Source organism: Xiphophorus maculatus, chromosome 13, assembly GCF_002775205.1.
Source record: "Xiphophorus maculatus strain JP 163 A chromosome 13, X_maculatus-5.0-male, whole genome shotgun sequence".
Lineage (NCBI taxonomy): Eukaryota > Metazoa > Chordata > Actinopteri > Cyprinodontiformes > Poeciliidae > Xiphophorus > Xiphophorus maculatus.
The window spans coordinates 27,555,291-27,579,597 of record NC_036455.1 but is presented as its reverse complement, the minus strand read 5'-3'; the positions used below and the strand labels follow the sequence as shown (position 1 = coordinate 27,579,597).

Sequence of the window (24,307 nt, the reverse complement as noted above, 5' to 3'; positions counted from 1 at the left end):
TTTCATGATATAAGTGAAAATTAAAAGTGAATGTTAATTTAAAACCGTGCGACAGACTGGAGTGAATAGTTTGGAGAGAGTGCTGGGAGTTTTTCCCCGATTGAGAACATTTCTGCGGTTACAGGAACAAGTGTGTCTGAATAACCTGATTTCTTTTCTTTCTGTTTTTTTACGATACCATGTCGCAGAAGATTTTTTTTAAGTCCTATGGAGCGCTCTCAAATTTCCTCCTGTGACAGAACCTCCGCCTGACGCCTGAGGTAGGTGTGTTAAATCGGTGCCGCCCCTTCTGTGTGTCAGAGCCTTCATAAATCTGCGTCCAGCCAATGGGGAGGCTCGTGGTAATCCCAGCCGGGTGAGAAAAGACCCGGTCGCGAGTTCCGAGGATCTTTAATCTGCGGAGAGGAGACGGTGAGGGGAGACGGTCACGAAGAGCGGCGGCTGCTTGTAGGAGATGTCCGCTGGCTTTTGAGTAAACTTTCCAAAACACCGAGGCGGTTCTGGATCTTTCTGTGAAGGGAAGCGACGCTCGAGCCGCTGTCGTTTTAACTCTCCCGCCACCATCCCAGCGCGCGAGAGGAGTGCTCGTGCCCCGCAGCAGTGTCCATCGACCCCCGGTCGTCATGTCGTCCGGTGATGCCCCGGAGCAGAGTCGGCGGCTCAGCGTCCTGTCTTGGGATCAGGTGCGCCGCTTGGACTCCATCCTCGGGGAGAGCGTTCCCATCCACGGCCGCGGAAACTTCCCTACGCTCTCCGTGAAGCCCCGACAGATCATTCAGGTGAGTTTGTGCTTGTTTTTTTTTCTTCCCTTCTTCTTTTTTTATGATAAACTTGAGAAAAGAAAATGTACAGAGCCGGCCCGTGATTCAGCAGAGCCCTGATTCTACCCCCCATTTCCAGTTCGGATTATTTATTCAATAAAAATGACTAAAGTGCTCATTTGGTCATCTAAAGCACTGCAGAATTCAGACAGTCCGAACATAAATCAACTAGTTATCGTTAGTTCCAACAAGAACGATTCAGACAGTGACAATAAGTGATAACATCATAACTATTGAACTAAAAGTATGTTCTGTGATTACTATTACGGATCACAATACCTGACTTCAGGGGATCAACAGTTAACACTAGGGGTGTCATGCTGCATATTTTTGTATAGAGCCAATACTTCTGGTTATTTAAGTTTGACATATCATCAATCTCACTGCTAGGTGAGTTTGATGATTATTTTATGATTTTGTGAAGACCTATGACAGAATGTGGACCAAGTTTATGGGCATCTACAAAATACTTAAAAGTGGAGGGAGGCGTTATGCCAAATGGACTTTATATCATGTTATGTTATGGAACAGGTGATGGCAGTCTTCCATCCATCCATCCATCCATCCATCCATCCATCCATCCATCCATCCATCCATCCATCCATCCATCCATCCATCCATCCATTTTCTAACATCCTTGTCCTTAGTGGGGTCAGGAGGTGCTGGTGTCCATCTCCAGCTACGTTCCGGGCGAGAGGCGGGGTCACCCTGGACAAGTCGCCAGTCTGTCGCAGGGCAACACAGAAACAGACAGGACACACAACCATACACACACACACACTCACATCAAGGGATAATTTAGAGACAATTGCTGGCAGTCTTATCCATTTAAATGTTCTTTTTAAATCAAACCATTCTGGAGTGTTGCTGTGATTTTCTTTCACGTATGTTTGAGAAATCCTTCAATCTCCCATGGCAACCATTCTGGGGTGTCTTTGCTCTCACAAAGCTCTGCCTATTTCCACAAAGCTCCACCCCGGAGCTTCAGTTTCCAGCTGAGCTTCCGCCTCACAGAGCTAAACTCTCCCTCTCAGCTCCTTCAGACTAGTGGCAGCAAGAATTGGCAAACTCCTGGAGGCTTATCATACAGAGTACAATGCTCCTAAGAATGGCTGGAAACGTCATAATTGTTGTGATGACATGCTGAAGGGGGAGTGTCAGAAAGGTTCTTAAAGAGATGGATGCCAATTTAATCGGTAGAGTATCCAGTTAAATGTATCTTTTAATCGTGTACTCTATGATTAAAAGGGTCATAAAGTGACTCGCTCCACCTACCTCTGCATAACGCAGCATTTGTGTAAAAATAAAGCAGCTTGATGTCTAGAGTTACAGTTGCTTGGCATTATGATCACTCCTCTGTCAGGTTCGCTCACATCTCCGACAATGTTGTTCCTGGCTTACCTTACCCAGTGGAGTATTTTGATTCCACATAAATAATTCGAAACTGTTAAATGTGAAGTCCAGAGACCTACTTTCTGTCTGAGAGGTCAAGTGTTGTTGGCGCCGCCTGCTGGCCTGGAGGAGAGGTGGCCTCAGCGACAGCTCAATTTGATTATGCCTGGGGCCGACTCTGATAATGCGTACGACTTTGACATAGTCGAACTTGCAAATTAAAGCTTCAGTGTATGCAACACATTTTATTTACCTCCTGAAAATTAACGCATGTCCACTTTATATCAAGTACAACACTCATTAAAATTAATTTAGTCAGTTGCTCTATTGCATAGAGTTTGTGTATTATGTCCATCCATTCCATGCATATTAATTCTTATTTGGAAGTGCTGTTTGTATGACACTTCTTTGTTAATCATCTGTTCTTTTCTCTTTCACTGCAAAAGTACAAAATGGTGTAATGTAATTTGTCATGCAAATATCTTAGTACGCATGAAATAAGACAAAACTAAAGTATAAGTAACTTTTCAGCAAGATATAGGAACAATTCATAATTCCTTAATATTGATGAAAACGTACTAGATTATATCATCTATAATGAGATGTTTTTCCAAATGTTATATAAGTGAAATAATCTGCCAGTGGAACTAAAACATTTTCATTAATATTAAGGGATTATTACCTTAAAACAAGCTCCTAAATCTTGCTGAAAAGTGACTTCTAAGTTAGTTTAGTCTTATTTCAGGTGTACTAAGGTATTTGCTCTAGAAACTAGACCCAAAATCCTGGGTAAGCCTTTGTGTTTTTGGAGTGTATGACACATTTAACTGCTCACACTAGTAACACAGACATGTTAGTGGGGATGAGCTAACACTGTGACTGCGGTTTTCCACTAGCTCACTTTTCCTCTATAGTTCTTTTCACATAATTTGATTTACTGGATAAGGAAAAGCCTGCGCTGCCGTTGTTAATGGATGTCCTTCAGGTGGTGCTTTAATCCGTGGAATATTTCACTTTAGAAAATTTATATTTTCAGAAGTCATCCTGTCAGGAGGTTATGGAGGGGGAGAGGGAAACTCCTGTGCAAACACACATGTGCTTTAAAGGGCTCTACCATCAAGGCAGCATCTGCTCCCAGCAGCCCCCCGCTAATCTATTTCCTTCATTATACAGTCCTGTAGGCAACGGAGACTCCAAGCAGTTCTGTTTGCATGAACCGCTGCATTTTTTCTTCTTTTGTTTATGGACCTCTCAGAGGGAGCGGCTTTCGGAAAATTCACCCACCGCTTCCCTCACGTGTTCCACAGAGGCAATCTGTTGCTGCTGAAAAGCCCAATGGATTTTTTGTTGCGTTTCTGGCGCAGCTTTTTTTTTTTTTGGGAAGGTGTATGAGTTGTTTTTTGTTTTTGTTTTGAGAAAGGGTGAATAAAATACATAATGATGTGTTTTAAAGGTTGCCAGGTCACAGAAGAAATGCTCCAGACAAAACAATCTGAAAATCTGGTTTAATGCAGCTTGAAACGGTCTTTGGTGTAACAGCCGCAGATTAAGGTTTATTCGTTTTGATTACAACAAAAGTCAGATATTTGATTCATTAAAACTTCATTTGAAACACGTTCTGCCGTTATACAGACATCAAAGTTCAGGAAGCTGATTTGTGATTTGGAACTTTAGTTGTTCTTCCACACTCATCATCATTTGTTGCTCTACAGGTGTTGAGATCTCTTTAAAGGGACAGCTCAGAATTATTTGAAGCAAGGTTTTAATAAAAGATTAGAAGCAGTAAATTTCTCACCTGCAGTAGATTTCTCTCTTGGTGTCTTTAATTAGTGGAAATTCAGATTAGCTGGTGGAAAACGTCATAGGGGTTTATGGGAGTTTTATGAGCCTTTAAACTGTCATTACATAAGCAGTGTCTATTTATCCGCAAACCAATAATTATTTACACAGTTAATGGAGGGTGGAGGTGGTGCACCACCAATGATCTTCCTATGTGGAACACACACTGAACACAGAACGCCTAACACATGATTCACTTTTTATATTTGTATTTCTTTCTTTATTTGCTGGACCTTATATATATATATATATATATATATATATATATACACTGCCTGGCCAAAAAAAAAGTCGCCACCTGGATTTAACTAAGCAAATAGGTACAAGCCTCCTATTAGATAAGTACTGCATAGGCGATTATATATTATATATATATTCCTTTATTTAATCAGGTAAACCCCGTTGAGATCTAGATCTCATTTTCAAGAGGGACTTGAGCAAAAAATGTGCAACTGTTATCTTTCAGCTGGCAACAAGTTATTTAACCCCAGCTGATGCAATGAGTAACTCCTCATTTCTTAAACAACCATGCTTAGACAGTCCCCCTGTCTAACTCCTTTCTTGAGATCAAAAAATTCTGAACAGTACCCATTAATTCGAATTCAGGATTTTGGATTTTTATAGATTACTTTCACCCATTCAACAAATTGCTATGAAAATCCAAATCTCAATAATGTCTGGTATAAAAAACTCCATTTTACCCTGTCAAAAGCCTTTTGGGCATCTAAACTAATTAAAAGGGAGGATAATGATTTAAATTTTGTAAATGACATTACATTTAGTATTCTTCTAATATTGTTTGCTCCCTGCCTCCCCAGAATAAATCCCGTTTGGTCTGGTTTAATCAATTTAGCTATATATTTTTGCATTCTTTTTGCCATTATACTTGTTAGTATTTTTAAATCGTTGCATAATAAGCTCACAGGTCTATAGCCTTCACACATAGTTGGGTCTTTACCTTCTTTATAGATTACCGATATAAACCTGAGTGAAGTTGGCCCCCCCACCTTCTTCAAATTAGACAAAATTGGTGTCAATCAACTCGGCTACATTTGTGCTGGTTTGTGCAGCAAAAATTTTCGTTTGTGCCGTTATCATTTTAAAGATATAAAGAAATGTTTTTAGAGGTCATCAAAGGTCAACCAGCCCCCCACCTTCTTCAAATCAGACGAAATGGGTGTCAATCAACTCGGCTACGTTTGTGCTCGTTTGTGCAGCAAAGATTTTTGTTTGTGCTGCTTCGGTTTTGAAGATATTAAGGAAAGGTTAAAGGTCAAAAGGTCAACCAGCCCCCCCACCTTCTTCAAATCAGACGAAATGGGTGTCAATCAACTCGGCTACATTTGTGCTGGTTTGTGCAGCAAAGATTTTCATTTGTGCAGCTATCATTTTAAAGATATTAAGAGGGCTGGTTGACCTTTGATGACCTCTAAAACATTTCTTAATATCTTCAAAACCGAAGCAGCACAAACAAAAATCTTTTCTGCACAAACCAGCACAAACGTAGCCGAGTTGATTGACACCCATTTCGTCTGATTTGAAGAAGGTGGGGGGCTGGTTGACCTTTGATGACCTCTAAAAACATTTCTTTATATCTTTAAAATGATAGCGGCACAAACGAAAATTTTTGCTGCACAAACCAGCACAAACGTAGCCGAGTTGATTGACACCAATTTTGTCTAATTTGAAGAAGGTGGGGGGGCCAACTTCACTCAGGTCCGATACAATGGCTTCAGACCATGATTTAGGGGGGTCCCCCTCCGTTAGTGCATAGTTGAATACTTTACATAATGCTGGCGTTAGTTCTTGGCTAAATGTTTTGTAGAATTCCCCTGGCAGTCCATCTGTCCCCGGGGATTTGTTGTTTTTGAGGTTTTTAATAACATTCATAATTTCCTGTGAAGTTATAGGTCGGGTCATTTCCAGCGACTCTTCTTCTGACAAAGTTGGGAGATTAATCTTTTTGAAAAAAGAGGATGTTACATCTTCCTGAGTGTTTTTGGCCGTATTATCATATAGTTTTTTATAGTATTCTGCGAATGCTTCAGCTATTTCTTTGGGTTGTGTTTTAGTCTGCATAGTTGAGGGGTGTTTTATTTTGGGGACATGTCTATTTATTTGGGCTTTCCTAAGTTGAAATGCCAAAAGGCGACTCGCCCTATTGCCCGACTCAGAGGTCAGTCCTGACTCGGAGGCCGGCCCCGACTCAGTGGCCGGCCCCGAGTCAGGGGCCGGTCCCGAGTCAGGGGCCGGACCCGAGTCAGGGGCCGGTCCCGAGCCAGGGGCCGGACCCGAGTCAGAGGCTGGACCAGAGTAAGAGGCAGGTCCCGAGCCAGGAGCCGGTCCCGAGCCAGGGGCCGGTCCCGACTCAGAGGCCGGACAGGACTCAGAGGCCGGACAGGACTCAGAGGCCGATCCCGAGTCAGAGGCCGATCCCGAGTCAGAGGCCGGTCCCGAGTCAGAGGCCGGCCCAGACTCAGAGGCCGGTCCCGAGCCAGGGGCCAGACCGGACTCAGAGGCCGGTCCCGAGCCAGGGGCCAGCCCCGACTCAGAGGCCAACCCCGACTCAGAGGCCGGATCGGACTCAGAGGCCGGTCCCGAGTCAGAGGCCGGACAGGACTCAGAGGCCGGTCCCGAGTCAGAAGCCGGTCTCGAGCCAGGGGCCAGTCCCGAGTCAGAGGTCGGACAGGACTCAGAGGCTGGACCAGAGTAAGAGGCAGGTCCCGAGCCAGGGGCCGGTCCCGAGCCAGGGGCCGGTCCCGACTCAGAGGCCGGACCGGACTCAGAGGCCGGTCCCAAGTCAGAGGCAGGTCCCGAGCCAGGAGCAGGTCCCGACTCAGATGCCGGTCCCGAGCCAGGAGCCGGACCCGAGTCAGAGGCCGGACCCAAGTCAGAGGCCGGACCCAAGTCAGAGGCCGGTCCCGAGTCAGAGGCCGGATCCGAGTTAGTGGCAGGCTCCGAGCCAGGGGCCGGTTCCGACTCAGAGGCCGGTTCCGAGCCAGAAGCCGGTCCCGAGTCAGAGGCAGGGCGAGGCTCAACATTTGGTCTATTGTTAAAAACGTCTTGACTCTCTTCTGAATCCTCTCCACAGCAGACAGCCTGTTCAATCCACTTCCACGCCTTTCTAAGATAATTTTTCTTAAGATGAATTTTCCTTGGACGTGCCAGGGTTCTTCTGAAACATTCGGTGAGTTTGTAAATGACTAGCGGGTTTTCACTTTTTATCATCTTAAACAATAATTCTTTAACTACGTCATCATTGCCGCTGAGAAGTTGAAAGATGTCTTGGCCGAGTTTTGTCTCCATCTCCTCAAAAAATACAAAATCTATGTCCTTTACTGCTTCCCAGAGTTTTGGAGCAAGCTTTTTGTGGACAGGGTCAGTGTCCTTCATTTTATAAGCACCATAGCTAGATCTGTAACTAGACGTGTAAATCAGTCTCCAAAAAATTCTTTCCACCATATTTCTCCTTTCAGCTTCAGTTCCCCGTTTGAATCCCATCTCATTTGCATCCTTCAAAAACTGTTCTGGATCCACGTCTGCCTGAGTGTAAGCCTCACTCAGGCAATTTTCATCAGAATACAAATCCTCATTTGGAAAAAATGTCCTTCTGATCTTTATTTTCGTAGTTGTAAACATTTTCCTTTTAGGAACAGGATTCTCCAAGTGGCGTTTGAATTTTCTCACAATATATGTCCTTCCGGGTAGTCGAGAAGTGCAATCAAATTAAGTCCCAAAGCAAAGTGGAACGCGTCCCTCGCAATGCTCTGGAAAATCCTTTCGCTGAGTTCCTCTGATACGTCTGAAAGAACGTCCACGTTTACTTCCCCTGTTTTCCTCAGCAGTAAGGCCAAAAGTTTTTTGTGTTGTTCAGAAAAGATTTCTCTGACGAGATGCATCGTGGGGCCGTCTGCCACTTTTTCTATTACTTTCCAAAGAAATTCGGCAAGAAATTTCCTCTTCCGATAATCTGGGGTGGTTTGCCCAGGATGAACTCTGTTAGAACAAGTCTTTCTTACTTTGTTCCAAAAGGAGACCTTGGGTCTCACATAAACTTCACTTTCGTTACTCATCTTTATTCAGTCAGCTAAAGTGTCCAAATGAATTTTGTGGTCAGCGGAGACTCAATTGATCAGTTGGTGATGTCATGGACTATGACATCAGAGAGGCATCCTTAGAAGGGCATCATTTGGGCATCACTGACATCATTTGAAATCAGGCTGATGACATCATTGTCAGCAGCATGGCAACTGTTGCTGGGGTACTAATAGCTCACAGTGAGCATGCGCTATGAAAAAAATAATCTGTGGGCACTAAATACATTATTCCCACAAGTCTGAACTGGAAGTGACCTGCGCAGCTTGGCCAGAACAGGTTGGGCCAGGGAACCATTGGTCCCTTCACTTTACCGCCCTACACATTGTTATTAGTGTGAATGCTGTAGGCATTCATTCACACTATTGAGTTCCACTTTCCTGGTTGCTCCGTAAATTTCGCCACGCTGCTTCTCCTGCATACTTTGTGCTATTTTCACCATTCAACTTTTATACTACTCAGCTTGCTCTCCTAATGCCGGCTATATCTCTTGGTAGTCATAACCTTCATACTTTTTATAATATTCAGGTTTTTATGAATTTTTCACCTCATGGGGGAAACCGCTCCATCCTGTGGCAGAATTGAGAATTACAATATAAAATGTCTGTCGTGTTTAACAGTTGATGTTTTAGGTCCTACCTATTAATGGCAATCAATCATCCAGTTTCAGGGCTGAAGGAGGACACAAGGCAGTGGCCATTTTGAAGTTGGGCAGTTTAACAGCTTTTGTGCTGTTTAATACCTGGAAATAATTTGAGCTTTTGACGTTGGGTTCTTCGTGCTGCATGTGGTATGCTTTTTGTAGTCACCGTGCTAACCGATGCCTCCAAACAAATGTTGATATCTCAGGAACCATAAAAGTTTTGGATTTCATTCACCCACCGTTTTTATCAGAGGGAATAGGGGAACGTTTCTGTCTTTTTCAAATTTTAGGTTTTACATGAGTTTTTTTTTTTTACATTGCATAGAATATATTACTGTAAGTGAACATGCAAGTGGAAGCCTAAATGCAACCACTAGCTTTTTAGCTACTTTTAGCCTTTTATATAATTTTACCTTATAAACTGGCAAAAAATCCCATTTAGGCACTTTGCAGGATTATAATTTGTTCTGGTGCGTCTGGTGCCTATTTCTTGCATTTCTGCAAGTCTTCAGCAGTTGACTTCAAACGTTTTGGCATCTTCAACAAAAGCATTAAGCATTAAATGCACACTTTCTAATTTTTATTTTTCAAAAACAAAAAAGTTTACTAGATAAGGTACATGTAGCTTTAGTTGGTTCTAAGGTTATTTCAAACAGGAATGGGAGGCTGTGGCAATGGTAATCTAGTGTCATACACCACAAATGTGGTCAATACTGCATATTAGATGATCCTAAATTATGCTAATGTTATGCTAACATTGGAGGAGTGGTCTCCCAGTTCTCACCACTTTGTTCTGGGAAGAACTCAGCTGGGAGTCATTAAAAGGGTTTCAAATGAGACATGTGGACTAACCATCTGTTTTATAGAGACAAGACAAGAGACAAGACACAATAACAACGTCCGGGTGTTGAGTCTGGAGTTTGGCTGCGGTAGAGCTGATGACGTCACAGGCCACCGCTGCATCAGCCGATGGGGGAATGCAAACAGCGATCAAAATGGCGGATGTAAACTCCCTCGGCAAATAATACGGCCGCATTCCCACAGCCAGAAGTTCAATGTCCGGGCTACAAATCTGTTCCTTCACGTTAACATGACCGGGATTACACCACCTCTCACTCACATAAAGTGCAATCCCGCCGCCCCTCTTCTTCCGACTCTTGGAAAGGAAAATCCAGGGACCTCCACGCTGCAGTCCGGAATAAGCGAGTGCAGCCAGGTTTCCGTGAAGCAGAAGATACTGCACTCCATGTACTCCTTCTGGGTCCTACACGCTGGTTTGTGCCGTCTCCTCTTCTCCCTCCGTTTAACTCCAGACCCGCAGCCCCGTCGTCTCCTCCGCAACCCCTCTGGGACCACAGGCCTGCCCCCGGGCAGCAGCAGAGGCCCACACAGCGCAATCAGCCGTTCACGCGAGCAAACAATGCCACCACTCCGTTCGGCGAGGCTCTCCGCAACAAAGAGCAGAAAAAGCAGCAGAAGAACGCGGAGAACAGCGACAGAACCACATCCAGCCACCGCGGAAAGCCCAACTGACAATCCATGGGTTCTTTAAGCACGATCCATGGGTTCTTTAAGCACGATCCATGGGTTCTTTAAGCACGGATCCTTAATCGGTTACAGCAAATATACACAGATTAACACACACGACGGGAGCTGCGTCTGCAAGCAGCCAACTGTACCGGCGCCATCTTGAAAAAAAAAAAAAAGTTAGATAAAATTTAATTTGTCTTACAATTATATACCTAGTCTATACGGAGCCCTCTAGGGGACATGGGAAAACTTTTTTCTTTTGCGTTCCCTCGCAAAAATATTTGCGTTCCCTCGCAAAACATTTGCGTTCCCTCGCATTACTGTACTGGTCAGTTATGCAGCATAATTGAATACTGTAAGTATTGCTTACGGTAGCCGCCGTATTTTCTGCTTTAATATAAGGTTATGTGAGGTTTTTCCATGAATGTTATCAATCAATCAATCAAATTTTATTTGTATAGCACATTTCAGGAGCAAGGCGTTTCAAAGTGCTTTACATCATATCAAACACAGAAACACAATGCACATGTCGGGTATTCATTGGTGTTGTCTTCTCTTTCAGGATTGTCTGGTTTGTGACTTTTCAAAACAGAATTACAAGGACCCACCTTTTTTTTGAACTTTTAATTTTCAAAAACTGTTTTATATCAACACATACACATGTCCACCCCTGACACAACTCACAGTTTACATCTTATTTACGCAGATTATTCCAGACATTTAACCCACACCAAGCAAACTGGTCGTACAGTTCCAGCTCTGCCAAAAGTCTTCCAGTGAATGTTGATGGAGGAAACAGTCCAACCGAAATACAATTCCTTCTGATAGACATCAGAACTGTTAAGAGACACTTATAGTCATCAACATCCATGGATATATACATTACAATAATTACAGTGATAGGGACAACAGTAGACATAATGAGAACACAAATGAAAGCAATAAAAGTATACAAAGATAATAATACAAAATAAATTTGAACGGTAGACAAACAAACAAATAGAGGTGTCAAGGTTACAATATGAAATTAGTTATAGGTCTCCATTTTGTTTCAAAGGTCTCCATCTTGAGTTGTAGTTTTGAGGTTGTTTTTTCCATAGTGTAGACTTTTCTAATTCTATCTCTCCACTCTGTAATATTGGGAGGCCGTGGCCTCAACCAAGCATATGTTATACATTTCTTCGCAATCATAAGCAAAACTCTAATCAAGTATTTATTGTTTTTGTCAATCATATCCGAGGTAATTATTCCTAAAATATAAACGGATGCATCCAAATCCAAATAAATACCTAAAATATTTTTTATATCCGTTTGCACCTCCTTCCAAAACTCGAGCACCTTCGGACAGTCCCAAACCTTTCCACAATTTCTCCAACGAAGCCTAGATGTTTTACCATAATTAGATGTGATAACCGGGGTGTTAAAGTAACGCATCTTAACCTTCCGGTCAAATTCCCTCCATGTCGGGCTGTTAGTTAATTTGTGTCCAGATCTAAATGTTTCTTCCCACTCTTCATCTGTTATTATTATATCAGACTCCAGTTCCCACTTCTTCTTAATTTCCTTATTATTAGGCCTGTCGCGATAAATGATAAATCAATTAATCGTACATAAATTAAAACTATCAACCTCATTTTAATTATCGGCATTATCGTCTCTTCCGGCCTTTTTCTCTTTCTGTTGATGACACTGAATGAAAAAACTCCGGTGCTCTCCACTGACCCTCCCTTCCTGATTTTCCTCAGTGTAAAGCCCAGCACACACGACACGATCTTAGAGCTGTCGGCTGATTGTCGGCCCATTTTCAAACCCTGACAGATCACACATTAGCCGACAGAAATCCTAGGTATAACGGTTCGATCGGGTTCGGTCCTGCCGTGTGGTGTCCAACAATGGGCACAAAATAATGGCTACAAGTTCAGTGAACTCATTTTAAAACCAGGCATTAATCAATGCTTTACTACAATCTACCTGCAATGCATGTAGCTAGTGTCAGCGTAAAGTCCTGACTGAATGAAAATCATTAGAACCTATTTACGTCACGTTAACGAAGAACAGCTGAAAAGTTACCGGGTTTATCAACTGCGGTAGCAATTTCGCTCCAACTCCTCCTCTTGTCATTTCTATATTCTTTGCATGTTGAATAAACATTAATGTTGTTTCCACATATTATCTCCAATGTCCGCTGGACTTAGAGTTGCTCCGTGTCAGCTGTTTGGGATTCCCCTCCTAATTTCCCCTCAGAAAGCATAGAGGAGAATCCAGCTTTCTGATTGGCTGCCTGTCACATTCAACAGGCTGAGTTAAGATCCCAGTGGGGGAAAAACCCCTGATTTAGATCAGAGCGGCAACGACGATCTACCATAACACACCACACAATCTTAGAAAGACCAACGGTTTAAGATTGTTGTAAGGGGAAAAATAGGAGCAAAAAATCATGTAGTGTGAATTATTGCATCAGGTAGTCGATGTGCCCATCTTCTCTATTTAAATCTAATTATTACTGAAGGGCAACATAATATATACTTCATAATCTGCACTCTTTTGGTTGAATGCAGTTTTTATTTCCACTTTGGCTTTATGTTGTTTAGTTTTTTTTCCAGTACATTTTTTGTTAATGGAGACTGAGAATCTATTTTATTTTTGTTTTTGGTTGTTTTGTTTTGTTTACCAGTTCCAGTGTTTAGTGTTCTTTTGAAAATAAAGTGTATCTAACTTTGGCAAGAAATCGCATGCATTATTACATTATTTTCAGTGTAAAAAGGTCTTCAAACAATATTATCGTTTATTGCAATAATTTTTGAGACAATCGTTCAGCAAAATTTGCTATCGTGACAGGCCTATATATATATATACAGGTTGTCTCCTTGAGATCCAAGATCTCATTTACAGTTGAGAGAGTTTTGATAAAACACCAAAAGAAATAATAATAATAATTTTAAAATAAATACAAACAGCAACAACACAAGTAATTAAGAAACGTGACTCAATTTAAATAAGCTGATTAGACATTGGATAGTCAATCTGACTTTAAATGCTGTACATTTTCTCAGCATATGTTTCAGGAAACACCCAACGTCCGCTTCCAGTGCAAATAATCTTTGCCTCGTGTTTAAATGGCAGCACACTCAGGGAGTAACTAGACTGGATTTCTACTAAATGAAGACATTAAGAGGAATATCTTCTACTGATCAAATGCACATTGCACATCTTGTGTTCTTGATATCTGTTGGTAAAAAAACAACCGATGGAGTAATGTGTGTTTTTTAGACAAGTGTTGGCTGGATATGATGTCAAGTTACAAAGCAAACCAAGGATAATTTGGGCTTTGATTAACTTAAGCCATGTAAACAAAGTTTGGTTTAATCGGCAGCAGATGGAATTCAATTTGAAATCCCTTGTAAAATGTATGAATCACTGTGGAACTGTGGACCAAGTGTTTGGTGGTATTAAACAGTGCAGCACATTGCTCTGACACGGCAGCCAACAACATATGGCCACAGGTTGCCAACAACATCGATCCCTCCAATCAGAAGCCTTCACAGTCTGGCGTCGTAACATTTCCGACCGTTTTTGTCCTTTGTTAAAATCCGCTAACAAAATTAGCTCGTGTGGATCTCAGTGAGGAACTCTGTTTGTTTGTAGCGACTTGCTGCTGACTTTTTGAGAAGTTGGCAGTCGTTTTCAGGACAAAAAGAGAAAACAAATAAAAGTCCTCCCGCCTTTTGCCTCTGGCGTGGAAATTTCATCCGGAACCACTTACGAAGATGGACTGCACCTTCTCTTTTTTAAATAGCGGGAGCAGGTGCTCACTACTCCAAATGAATTGCCCCGGATTGATAAAAACGGAAAGAACACAAAGTTCGGAACGGCTCAAAACCATCAGAAAGTTCAACAAAGCCACATGTGTGCAAAAATGTGTGGAAAAAATTCATTGCAAGTTCTGAACCCCAGTTTCATGGACACCCTCATATTTCTAAATTAAAAACACAATCTCAAATCATAAAGTAATCCCCAAAATCTGTTCTTTTTAGATTTTGGCCTGATGTTGCCCAACCCGTCTCTGCTGTTTCAAAGAATCGATACTTAATCGAAATGGAAGAATGGAGAATGAATGAAAATTAATTTCACGGTTCAGACTCCTGAGATGATTGAACATCTTGGCCGACTCTTGACTTTTCAGCACCTTTTAGGCTTCTGTTGTTTAATCTTTCATACATGGATTTTTTTTTTTTTTTTACAGGGCTGGTAAAACACTTTACTGTTTCTCCTGTTTTTAATTCTGTCTTCAACTGCTGGAGAAATTCAGATTTTGGAAATATTTCAACTCTCGAAAGTAACAGAAACTGAAGTTCTCAAGATAAGAGCGACCTGTTTGTGAAGCACTCAACCTCAGGCTAGTGTTATTTTTTTTTTTTTTTACTAAATTTGTATGTATAAATCAAAATTATTGAAGGCTAAAGATGTCGCTCTGTATTTTTAGCCATGGCTATCATATTGTGAGAGTTTCAAACTGGTCCATTTTCACTTCAAGACAAAGTAAGACATTCTAACACCACAACTATGCATTTTAACTAAGCATTCTGTTTTAAAAATAAAACAGAATGCATTTTGCCATAAGCAATGATCTATTTGTTTCCTGGAAACATCAAATCCATATCAATCTGTCTTTCTTATGTCCTTCACCCTTTTTGTTTCAATAGTGATGAGAGTCATGTTAGTATAGGAAAAAATAAATCCCATTGTGAATGTCACATGTATAAGATAAGATTTATTTGATTGTACCCTCTGGTACAAAAGCACTGGGGATAAATCTGTTTGATCAATTAATCGAACTTTCTGTCTATGAAGATTTAATTTTTGGAAAACCTGCACCCTTTTCTTCAGTTGGTCTTTGAATTCAGGTCAAATCCTAAAAGGGATGACTAAAATAAAAACAAGTTTTTGAAAATAGTTTCTGTCAATTTTTAGCGAAAAAAAAGATTAAAATCGGATTTGGTATGAAAAAAATTAGAGATTTTATTTAGAAACTGTATCGCCCAGCCCTACTGCTACAGTCAGTGCAGCTCATATTTTGCACCAATGATCCAAAGACAACAACATTTAGTCCTATTTAATGTTATCTGGACGCTTCACTCACCTGAGGATGCTGTTTGCTTGAAACCTGTGTCGTCACTTCCTTTCTGGTTAATTCAGCTAGTCGTTATGTCACCACCTGGTGGCATTTATTCAGCATCGTAGCTTCATACCTCGTTTTTTTCCCCATACCCCAGTACATCTACTTTGATACCAAAAATTAATAAAATAAAATGTGTAATGAAACTATTCCGACTCTCGCTGGAGCGGTTTGCAGCCGAGTGTGAAGCAGCCGGGATGAGAATCAGTGCCTCCAAATCCAAGGTCATGGTCTTGAGCCGGAAAAGGGTAGAGTGACTTCTCTGGGTCGGGTGTCCTGCCCCAAGTGGAGGAGTTCAAGTATCTCGGGATCTTGCTCACGAATGGGGGAAGAAGGGAGCGGGAGATCGACGGGCAGATTGGTGCAGCGTCTGTCGTCAAGCGGGCGTTGTACCGGTCCGTCGTGGTGAAGAGAGAGCTGAGCCAAAAAGCGAAGCTCTCGATTTACCGGTCGATCTACGTTCCCACCCTCATCTATGGTCATGAGCTTTGGGTCATGACCGAAAGAACGAGATCGCGGATACAAGCGGCCGAAATGGGTTTTCTCCGTAGGGTGGCGGGGCTCTCCCTTAGAGATAGGATGAGAAGCTCAGTCATCCAGGAGGGACTCGGACTAGAGCCGCTGCTCCTTCACATCGAGAGGAGCCAGTTGAGGTGGCTCGGGCATCTGGTCAGGATGCCTCCTGGACGCCTCCCTGGTGAGGTGTTCCGGGCACGTCCCACCGGGAGGAGGCCCCGGGGAAGACCCAGGACACGCTGGAGGGACTATGTCTCTCGGCTGACCTGGGAACGCCTTGGGATTCCCCCGGAAGAGCTGGAAGAAGTGGCTGGGGAGAGGGAAGTCTGGGCCTCCCTTCTGAAGCTGCTACCCCTGCGACCCGACCCCGGATAAGCGGAAGAAGATGGATGGATGGATGGATGGATGCTGTAATGAAACTCAACACCATTAATTTCATTACGGAGTGGGAGCAAATGAAAATCGTTACCTGGAAACCCTGCACTTCCTCACATTGTTTTTTTTTTTCAAAATGCCAGCCCACATTACAAAATACAAGACAGTGGGACAGCAGGTCAATAAATGTGCAAGGTCACACAATTGGTTTGTACAGTGGTGTGAAAAATTGTTAGCTCTCTTCATGATTTCCTTTTTTTTTCATGTTTGTCGTACTTGAGTGTTTCAGAACATTAAACTAATTTAAATATTAGTCAAAAAGAACACAAGTAAACACAAATAAATGAATAAGAGAGAAAAAAAATCCAAACCCACATAGGTATGTGTGTAGAAAGCGATTGCCCGCTAAACCTACTAACTGCCTGGGTCACCCTTCAATGAACTGTTTGTTAGAACTTGCAGTGAGGCTTTTCTAGGACATTTTGGTCACTTGTCTATGTAGAATTGTTGTAATTCAGCCACATTGGAGGGTTTTCCCAGCATGAACAACTTTTTAAGGTCACAGCATCTCAATGGGTTTCAAGTCAGGACTTTGACAAGGCCACTCCAAAGTCTTCATTTTGTTGTTCTGCAGCCGTCCAGAGGTGGAATTGTTGGCGTGTTTCTGAATCTTTTTGGAATCTCGACATGATGTCTGGCTTTTGAGGATCTTTTGGTGTCCTTCACTTCGACATGCAGGTGCTGTTTAAGTGACAGCTGATTGAAAACAGGTGTAGCAGTAATCAAGTCTGGGCCTGATAAACCAAAGTTAAGTTATGTGGAAGGAAGAAATCACTTTAGGTTTTGATTTTTTTCTCATTTTAAAACTGCATTTTTGTGTTTACTTGTTGTGTCTTTCACTAATATTTAAATTGCTTTGATGTTCTGAAACACCAAAGTAAGTCAAAAATGCCAAAAAAGAAAAAAAAATAGAAACTCAAGAAGGGGGCAAACACTTTTTCACACCACTGTAGATCAGACCATGCTGTATTCTGGTGACAGCAGATTTTGTATTTGTGTATAAAAACATGTTTTATGTGTCATATGAACTGTCTCCACTTGCCACTGAGATGAGCATGTGTGAAAAACGTTTGGGTTTAGTCTTCAGTCTCCGAAGGGGAATAAATCGGCTCATTCTCTCCACCTTGTTGTCTGGGTCTGTTGACCTCTGCTGCTGGGGTCTGCCATAGTTCACTGTGAGATGGACTTTGCTGTCAGAGTTTGCTTTCTTGCCTTTTAAATAAGTGCTTTCTGGCTTTGAATCTGTTGACCCCCCCCTCCCTTCCTGCTCCAAATGGATGGCACAAGTTTACTTTTTCTAGCAATTATGAAATGATCTTTGCGGGTCCAGCTAAAGCACTTAAATACAATATGACTCAACAAATACTTAGGGTAGATAGCAGAACTTGTAGCCATGGGAAGGAGTATTTTATGGGATACAGCAACATGACTTGAGAAAATGTCACAATGGCACTAAATGAAATGTATTTCTCACCATTTAAACCAGTGGATAAGTAAGAGATACAAATATTTAATTAAGTCACACATGTTAGGCCACAATTTCTTCCACCTTGAAGGGGCAGTCAGTGTCGTAGTACTCGAGACCGGTCTTGGTCTCGAGACCATTTTTTGATGGTCTCCGTCTCGTCTCGGACTCGACCGCATTTGGTCTCGGTCTTATCTTGGTCTCGGGCGCTGAGGAATATGGGACAACACTGTGTCCAAAAGTCTGCAATATAGTGATGTGACATCAGTGATGTGTGGAACTATATTATATAATGATAAAATAATTTATATTGCTATTTTCACCCTGAGGTTTGTACTATAAAGTACCTATTTTTCATATAGCTTAACCAATTCTGATGATTTTTTCTTCAAAAAAGCTGAATTTTTGCATTTTCCCATTCAAATACTCGGAAGAGCAGCAGGTGAGGCAGCAGCGAGCTGAGCCTGGGATTGATCAACCTCTCTCTAACTGCACTGACTGTCATTCTATGGTAGCATGTTCCTCCTGTCTGAACGTCGCCAATAAAATGGTTAAAAACATTTAATATATGAACTGATTTTCTGTAATTTAGCTTATATAATATAATGTACAGTGATTTTTGTCACCAAATGTGTGTGTAACATGTTTCGTGTGCTGAGGAGCGATCAGAAACGGCAGCGAACAGATTGGAGGTGAGGCAGGAGGTTCTCTTGCCTCATGGCCGGGGGCGCTCATGATCCCAGACATTGTGACTGCAGAGTAAGAGACAGTAACATGGAGCTGGCCATACAGTAAAGTCAAGTACAGCGATATATTTATAGTTTTCTCCTCTTACCACAGCAATCACTTATTAATAATGCCAAAATAAACATTAAGCCTAAAACCATACTACTGCAACAGACTGAATGTTCTGCTCTTTGAGTGGGAAATATTTCAGTGTTTCTTTTGTGGCGTTGTTGTCAGTTGCTATGGCAACGAGTCTGCGCGTAGCTGTCCTGATACAGAGAAAGACAGAAGTGGTTTTGAGTTGTACTTTAACAGTTTTTCCCTTTGCTGTGGAGCACAGCACGAAATTAATAACATCTACATGTCCAGGTTTGATTGAGTTAACAGAATTATTCTACGGCCGCAGCGCGGCTATGATGACATGTTAAAGAATTGTCTTTTTTCCCTCCAGCTTTGTCCGCATGCACAAAATTTCCGTGTGTAAACAATAACATGCAGGGGGTCTATATATGTAGATATGATTATGATTAAGTCAATGCCTCAACAGCTTTGAAACTCATCGCAGGTCACTGTGTAACATTCACGAACGATCCGAGTCTTTTGAACTTCTCTTTATTAAGAATTTAGGACTGGATCCTCACTGAGATCCGTTCTTTGTTCTTGAAATGCTCTGCGTACACTGCAGTAGCTATCATTATTTTATTTAATCATATACATTGATATTTATTTAATTAGCAAATAAAAGAAATACAATAACGAAAGAGCACGCAGAGCATGCGCATTGCTCATTCATTGTTTTTGTTCAAAGTGGCAGCTGTAATGTCTGCCATGATGGTAGACATTACCATGGTGAGTGCCTTGTGCTTGGTTACTTCTTGCTTGTTGCTCTTTGGTCAGTGTTCATAGTTAAGCGTTGTTTACGTCAGGGCATTGCCTCAATTGCTATGTTTAATGGTGCAGACAGTGGTGATTTCTGTCATGAACGATATGGGCAAAAGCCCAGGGTATTATCCTTTTAGATCTTTTAATATTGGTTCAATTTATTTCAGCTCTAAGTATTTAATATCTTAAGTGTTTTTATGGGAATGTGAATCTTTCAGATCAATTTGATTAGCAATTTTGATCATATTTCACATTTTATTGCGTCATGTAGCACGGGGCGCTGGTCTTGGTCTTGACTCGGTCTTGTCTTGGTCTCGGACCCTATAAGTCTTAGTTTTGTCTCGGTCTCGATACACTCTGGTCTTGGTCTTGTCTTGGTCTCAGGTTAGGTGGTCCTGACTACAACACTGGGGGCAGTATTATGTTTTCCAGGCACATAGTGGTATTTTGTAGCATAGTCAAGTAACTATGTTACCTTCAGTTGTATAAAATATTTTTATACATCAAAAATGACTTAAAAATCTTTTTACTTTGTAATTGAACTCCTTGAAATTGGGGCTCTGTCTCTTTAAAAACTCCTCTTTCTGAAAATCTTTCAGAAAGTCATCACAACATGGCTCCTGTATTATCCCTTGAACAACATTTTTACCAATGTTGCTCTGAGAAGCAGCTCCTATAATGAGCTCAGCTGACGCTCATATCCACTGGGTGATTGCTAATTGCTGCTGGCTAGTCTGAAGGAGCTGAGTGGAGGAGTTGCAAGGGTCTAAGGGAGCTGAAAATTTATCAACTGCAGCTTGGAGGAGGAGCTTCGCCCTTGAAGGCAGAGCTAGGTCCACCCAGATGTTTTGCTCAGCTGTATGGTTACCACTAGAGATTAAAAGATTTATCTTTTAGATAGATAGATAGATAGATAGAGATAGATAGCATTTATTGTCATTGAACAGAATTCAACGAAATTTCCATTGCAGCTCCCGTGCAAAAGGTCAAATATATACAGTATAAATAAGCAAACACACAATAATAATAATAACAATATATACAACTAAATTAACTAAAGGCACTCAACCACACCAAAGAAGTAGCAGCAGGTCCAATTATGGCAAAGTACAGATAATGTGACAGTGCAAAGTGCAGAACAATATGGCTGTGTGGGGGTGGGGGATATGTATGTGTGACTGCGAGGTTATGATATGTGTGGGAGGGGGGGGCGGCAGGGAGTAATGGCTCTGACGGCTGTGGGGAAGAAACTGTTTCTCAGTCTATTTGTTGTAGTCCGTATATTCCTGTACCGCTTGCCTGATGGCAGCGGCACAAACAGTCTGTGGCCCGGGTGGCTGGAATCCATGGCTATGGATCCAGCTCTCTTCTTGACCCGGTCTGTGTAAATGGAGTCCAGGTCTGGGAGGGGGCATCCCACAATGCCTTGTGCTGTTCTCACCACCCGTGTCAGTTGTTTCCTCTCCAGTGCTGTGCAGCTACCATACCACACAGTCATGTTGAGGCAGAGGATGCTCTCGATCATCGCCCTGTAAAAGTTCACGAGCAGCCGTGAGGAAAGTCCAGCCCGTCTCAGTTTCCTGAGGAAGAAGAGCCTTTGTTGTGCTTTCTTCACCAGGTGGGAGGTGTTTGTGTTCCAGGAGAGGTCAGAAGTGATGTGGAGGCCCAGGAACTTGATGTTGTCCACACGTTCCACCACTTCTCCATCTAGGAGAAGGGGAGTGTGATCCGTCCTCCTGGACCTTCTGTAATCCACAATGACCTCCTTGGTCTTCCCTGTGTTCAGCACCAAGTTGTTGGCTGAACACCACTGAGTGAGCTGCAGAATCTCCTCTCTGTAGTGGGTCTCGTTGTTGTCTGAAATGAGACCCACTACTGTTGTGTCGTCCGCGTACTTCACGACTGTGTTGGTGGGGTGGATGGCCACGCAGTCGTGTGTAAACAGGGTGAAGAGAGCTGGGCTGAGCACACAGCCCTGCGGCGTGCCTGTGTTGAGGACCAGTGGGGACGATGTTGAGCCACTTATTCTCACCACCTGAGGCCTGTTGGTGAGGAAGTCTCTGATCCAGTGGCACAGTGAAGCGGGCAGCCCCACCTCGAGTAGCTTCAGCACCAGCTTGTCTGGGATGACGGTATTAAATGCTGAGCTGAAGTCTACAAATAGCATCCTGACGTAGGTGTTGGGATGCTGCAGATGGGTCAGGGCTGTGTGCAGAGTGATGGAGACAGCATCCTCTGTTGACCGGTTCGCTCTGTAGGCGAACTGAAGGCTGTCCAGGTTTGCGGGGATAAAGTCTCTGATGTACCTCAGAAGAATCCTCTCAAAGCACTTCATGATCACCGGGGTCAGAGCGACGGGCCGGTAATCGTTCAGGCTGGTGATGGACCTCTTCTTCGGTACAGGGATGATGGTGGAAGACTTGAGGCACTCAGGAACCATGGCGAGCTGCATGAATGTTAGGGGGCGTGCTGAGGTGGTGCAGCGGGTTAGCACGCCCCACGTTTGGAGGCCTTAGACCCGCGGACGTCGCGGGTTCGACTCCCGGTCTCGACGACCTCTGCCGCATGTCCTCCTTCAAAAAATGGCGTCGGCTCAGCTGGCTGCCTGCAGACACAGCTCCTGTCGTGTGCTGTAACTGTGAAATAATTTCCCTGCTGGGATGAATAAAGTAAAAATTATTATTATTATTATTTCTCAAACATGCATGAAAGAATCAAAGCAACACTCCGCGTATGTTTTTAACGAGGGAATAACATCACAACATGATGTAAAGCACGAAAAAGTTTATTTTTACATGATACTGCCCCTTTAAGCTTGTTATGTCACCAGAAGGAGACATCCACATGAGGCAGTTGGAAGCGGTTTAGTCATCAATCCTTACCATACCATAGTGGATGACAGCATTAGTAGTTGACCCTCCTCACCCTCAACCCCCTACCCCCCACCTCCACCCTTAACCCACGTTCCTTCAGCAGCAGATTCGTCCGCGGCCCACATTTGAATACCATCTGTTTGAGGTCAGGCTAGGAGTGAGCGCTGGGAGCAGTGGAGGAAAAACTTCTACTGTTAATGACACCTCTGCACTCTCAGACTTATTTAACATCAGCAGTCATCAAACCACAGCCGGAACCCACGACGGAGGCTCATGTTGCTCCGTCCGGCAGGCTGCTCCCCAGCCTCCGTGTTGCGTCACACGACACAATGGCAAACGCAGACGCTCGACCAAAAAGGGTTTCGTAGCTGGAGGGGAAGGCGGTGGGGAGACTCTGGAGCTGCTCTGTCATGGACAGTAGTGCCTGGATATGAATCAGACCGTGAGGAATGGATTACTGACCGTTCTAATGCTGCACAACAGGCCCGTTAGATAAGCAAAGACCAGATGCTACGGTCGTCAGCGTCCGACTCGCCAGGCTGTGGACCAACCAGCCACTCTGCTTTTTGTTGAGGCTGAGGAAAATGAAGACACCAATGGCTCCCAGAGGAGGGCGCTAGGGAAATATAGCCTTCAAATCCACTTTTTTTTTCATTGTGATGATAGAACATGGTGCCTTGTAAAAGCATTTAAATACTTAAACAGTTCTTTTATCTTCTTTCATCAATGTAGCGAAAAACTTAGCTCAAACAATAGATTGCTAAGAAAATGAATTAAAAAAATTATTTAGTAATGCCATCAAATATAATAAAGTGATCAAATTATGAAAATAAAGTCATAATATCATATAAATAAGATAGTACTGGAGTAAATTTGTACTACTATGAGGATAAAAAGTAAAATATTACAACTTTATTCTCACATTATTTTGACTTCATTCTCATAGGACTTTGTTCTCCTAATACTATGGCATTATTCTAATAATATTATGAGTTTATGGTCATAATATGACTTTATTTCTCATAACCAGGTGTTGGTAGCAACCCAACTAATCCATACATAAAAAGAAACCACAACTAATAAGTTAAGAATTAAGAAGAAGTTAACTTAATTAAGTTACCAGAGAATTAAGTTACACTTAACGTCTAATGAACATTTCATGTCAATATCACCTCTAGAAATATGTTAACTTTTTGACCCACTGCATAGCTGAGTAAGTATAACAGTGAACATTGATTTATTACTATATATGTTTTTCTTCCACACATGTATAGTAAAAAGACTTGGTCCAATTTAAATTATAATCTCATTTAGCGGCGTCAGATTTAGTATGCTGGTTGTACTAAAATGGCAGTTGGTGGTTCACTAGACACGTTTTTGAGATTCATTTCAAATGGTAAAGTAATTAAACACATGTTGGTGCCGCAAGATTGGAGGCAAATTGAGCAAATTAAATCAATCCCCCAGTTGTGTCGAGTTGTTCTCACAACATTAACTTTATGCAGGCCACTCAAAACTCTGCTGCGCCTGGAATCTCCCTAAATTTGTCTCTTGGATATAATTTAGTCAAATAAAGCCAGAGGGACCCGAGACATTCTGTGAGTCCTCGAAGCGATGGAACAAATACTTCATTGACCCAAAACAAAAACTCTCAACTGCTACCAGCACACAGGTGGAACGACCACCCATGCGAAGACATTTCTGGGAAGGTTTTCTGACCAGAAGAAAAACCATCATCATCGTCATCATTCCCCGCTGCTTGCCAGGCTACTGTGTGACTGACTGCTGTGGAGGGAATTGAAGGTCAGGGTGCTGCTCGATCTCAGCTGCCATTCGCTTGGCAAGATCGTCTGACTCACTGCCCAGAGCTTTTCGTGGGTGTCCATGAAACTGGGGGCTGGTAAATAGTTGTGT

At 42.5% G+C, this 24,307-nt stretch overlaps 1 protein-coding gene across 2 annotated transcripts in view; it reads left to right on the top strand.

Moving 5' to 3' along the window:
* Positions 1–410: 410 nt before the first annotated feature.
* Positions 411–24,307, top strand: part of LOC102232329 (putative nucleotidyltransferase FAM46A) — a 31,955-nt gene continuing 8,058 nt past the window's right edge. For both annotated transcript variants that reach the window (XR_002753645.1, XM_023344493.1), the window contains exon 1: positions 411–779. Coding sequence is in view for 1 of the 2 variants with exons in the window: in XM_023344493.1 (XP_023200261.1) it covers positions 624–779 (156 nt within the window). In the remaining variant the exon portion in view is untranslated. The remainder of the gene's footprint in view (positions 780–24,307) is intronic.